This window comes from Nematolebias whitei, chromosome 12 (assembly GCF_014905685.2).
Source record: "Nematolebias whitei isolate Nwh7 chromosome 12, NemWhi1, whole genome shotgun sequence".
Classification (NCBI taxonomy): domain Eukaryota; kingdom Metazoa; phylum Chordata; class Actinopteri; order Cyprinodontiformes; family Rivulidae; genus Nematolebias; species Nematolebias whitei.
The window spans coordinates 26,154,791-26,158,031 of record NC_056509.1 but is presented as its reverse complement, the minus strand read 5'-3'; the positions used below and the strand labels follow the sequence as shown (position 1 = coordinate 26,158,031).

At 40.7% G+C, this 3,241-nt stretch overlaps 1 protein-coding gene across 1 annotated transcript in view; it reads left to right on the top strand.

Moving 5' to 3' along the window:
* The first annotated feature begins 1,978 nt into the window (after window positions 1-1,978).
* The window catches only part of LOC119417854 (vascular endothelial growth factor A-like), a 3,405-nt gene continuing 2,142 nt past the window's right edge, over window positions 1,979-3,241 (top strand). The window contains exon 1 of the mRNA XM_037685109.1: window positions 1,979-2,050. Within this exon, the coding sequence (XP_037541037.1) occupies window positions 1,979-2,050 (72 nt within the window). The remainder of the gene's footprint in view (window positions 2,051-3,241) is intronic.

Here is a 3,241-nt window from a genome sequence, read left to right as displayed (position 1 = left end):
AACATGGAAAGATGTCAAATCTCTTAATCCAGAGGAGTATATATATATTATATACCTCTCAGTTATCTTTCAGCATCCTCACACACAGGGTGACACATTTTTGTTAAACAACTGTGTTAAAAAATATATTCTGCTCTGGATTAAGAGATTTGACATCTTTCCATGTTTTAAAACACGGTGAAACAAAAAGCCATATAAAGAACATCACGAGCAATGAGACAAAGCTATAGTTTAGTCTTTAATAGACACCGAAGCAGGCAGCCCAAACATGAAAAGCTGCACACACAGGAAACACTTTATGTTCAAATGGAAGTCCTCATGTTGGTTATCTCCTATAGAGATGGTTTTGAACACAAACAAGACCAATTCTCCAGTAAACACAGTCTGAGAAAACACATCTGAGCCCCCGTCCTAACAAAACATGACAGCACCTCTGTCTTCGTCATCCGTGCTCTGCAGGAGGAGAAAGCAAGCGGGCTGGAATGACCATTTCTCAACAGTAGTTGCAGAAAAATAAAAAATAAAAAGCACCATCATGGTGACAATCACATGATGTTACGTGGAGAAAGCAGGCAAACGTGCCAGATGGGAGTGATGTCGTGCCTCGGAGACGTCAGCCTTGCAGCATCCGTGTCAACAACCTCAGGTGCGATCGCATAAACAGCTCTGGAAGAGACGAGATGTTCAAAAAGCAACATCCAGATGTGGAGCCAGATCATCTGGATGTTGGCAAGAAGGTTCAGGGAGCTCCACGTTGCGACATCAGGCCACAACAAGAGCTCGGGCTGTCACTTTGGTTTCACTCCAACCGACTTTAAATGGTGACTTTAAATTGATCTGGAAAAGCATCAACTCTGTCGAGACTTTTCCTTAAATTAGTTTGTTTGTATGAATCTGTTCTCTTTTCCTCATGGCACAACATCAGACAGTAAACCTGCACATTTCCCTTTAAACGTCTCCACAGTGGCACCATAAGTTAAATAAGTTTATTTACTTGTTTTGGGATGAGGCTTTGTGAAAAGGTTATGAACAGTTAATATCTTACTTGTTGTAGATAACACTTTGAACATCCTCACTTTGGAGAAACAGAGTTTATTTCTGATTGGTCCGATGAGCTGAGCAGTCCGGGGCCAAAACAACAGATCGAACACGAAATACAGCGATTTATCTGAACGCTTCTCATCAAAACCTTTACATGTTTGTCTGTTTGCCATTACATACTGCCAGCAGGATTCTCTTAATGGTTCTGCCTGAACAAATGACGTAATGTGAGCAACACAAAGGTTTAAAGAAACAGCATTTGCATGAACCTTTTGTATTTTTTACTCTTTTCTAAAATAAGAAATTGAACTGTTTCGAGACAGATGCGATCCACGACTGCGCCCTGCTCAGACTAGCTGTAGCTCATCAACATGACAAACTTTATTCCTTCGATTTTAGGTTGTCTGAGGAGCTATCTGCAACAGGTAACATATTAACTGTTCATAAGCTCTTTATAAGGCGGAACTACTGCAGCTTCATAAACAAACATCATAAAGTTATCTGAATTCAAATTATGACTTTTTGGACATTCATAACCTCTAAAATAAAACACAACAATGAGTTGTTGTTAAATAAATGTTTAATTAATTAGCTAAAAGGATGTTAGTGGTTGTTTTGAAAGCAAAAGAGAAAACTTTAAATTAACAGAGGTTGTTTTTTTTTTACAGCAAAAAGACTGAATAATTTATCATGTTGTGACTTGTTTTTGATATTTGCGTGACATTTGACCACCTGCGCGCGGACCACCTCCCTAATGAGACAATAGTGACATCATTTCTCTAGAATTTCTCCGGTCCAGTTTCCAGCTGTATAAATCTACTGGCGCGCGCTTCTCGTCCCCAGCTGGGCTCACGCGCCCCTCGCCACACCTCGTTTGGCACTTTCCATTTCTTCTTGAGGGCCTGAAGACGACAGGAGGAAAGTCATCCTCGGCAGAATGCAAAGCTTCACCGGAACTTGTCGTCTCGCGCAGCTTCTTCTAACGCTGCAACTGATGATACCTGCGCAGGTAACTCGGGGCGCCACCACGCATGCGCGGATCTTTTTTTTTTTCTTTTCTTCTTTTTCTTTCCTGGTTACAGTTCGGTTATATTTCTTTAAAGGTTAAAAATCTGTTCCCTCATAAATAAATTTGTAATGTAGCTTATGTTGCATCTTGTTGACGTTTTTATTTTTCTGATTCCACATGTGGCTTAAGCAGCTGTCTGAGCCAACATCTGGATGTGTGCAGCCATGCAGCTGCTTCATGACAATTTTCATGGGTTAGGAAAGTCTAAACCACAAAGTTTAGCCATAGTGCTCTTGTAATTATAATATTACTATTATTATTATTTAAAAATACAAATAAATAATAATAATATTTTTTGCTGTGTTATTGCATTATTGTCAACCATTATTGTTATTAATATTGTTTCCTCTGTGAATCACCACCTTGTCGTGGGAGGCAAAAGCTCAGATGTGAGAGGTGTTCAGTGAGGCCTTGGATTCTCAGTTAGCTTTGAGGAAATCCTGGCCATCCATCAGGCAGCTAGAGCAGAGAAAGCAGCTCTTTCACTTTATTCAGGAGCGAGGGAAACGTGGAATATGAGATCGACACTCGACAGACATATCGCTGCAACTTCTGCAGTTCTTTGTGGACGCAGGTCCACTGTGTCGAAGAGGGAGCTGAGCTACGAGATGAAACTCTGTTTATGGGATGGTCTACACTCCTACCCTCACGGATGGCCACAAACTCTAGTGACTGAATGAACAAGACTGTGAAAATGAGTTTTTGTCAAAGGGTAACCAGACTCTCTCTTAGAAATAGGGTGAGACGTTTAGTCACTCCTCCTCCACATTGAGGGGATCCAGTTGAGTTAGTAAGGATGCTCCCTGGGTGTCTCCCTACAGATGTTTTCTGGTCATGTCTGACCGAGAAGAGACGGGTGAAAACTCAGGAAACAGTGGAGACGTCTATCACCAACATGTGGGAGATTATTGATAGATGGATCATCCATCCATCCATCCATCCATCCATCCATCCATGACTTTTTTATGTTGCTGATAATGTAAGTACAGTGTTAAACAAAACATTCACCCCTTTGGATGTTTTATGGTTTTATTGCTATCAAACATCAGTCATGGTCAATATAAATTATGCTTCTTTACAAAACACATCATGGATGGATGGATGGATGGATGGATGGATGGATGGATGGAT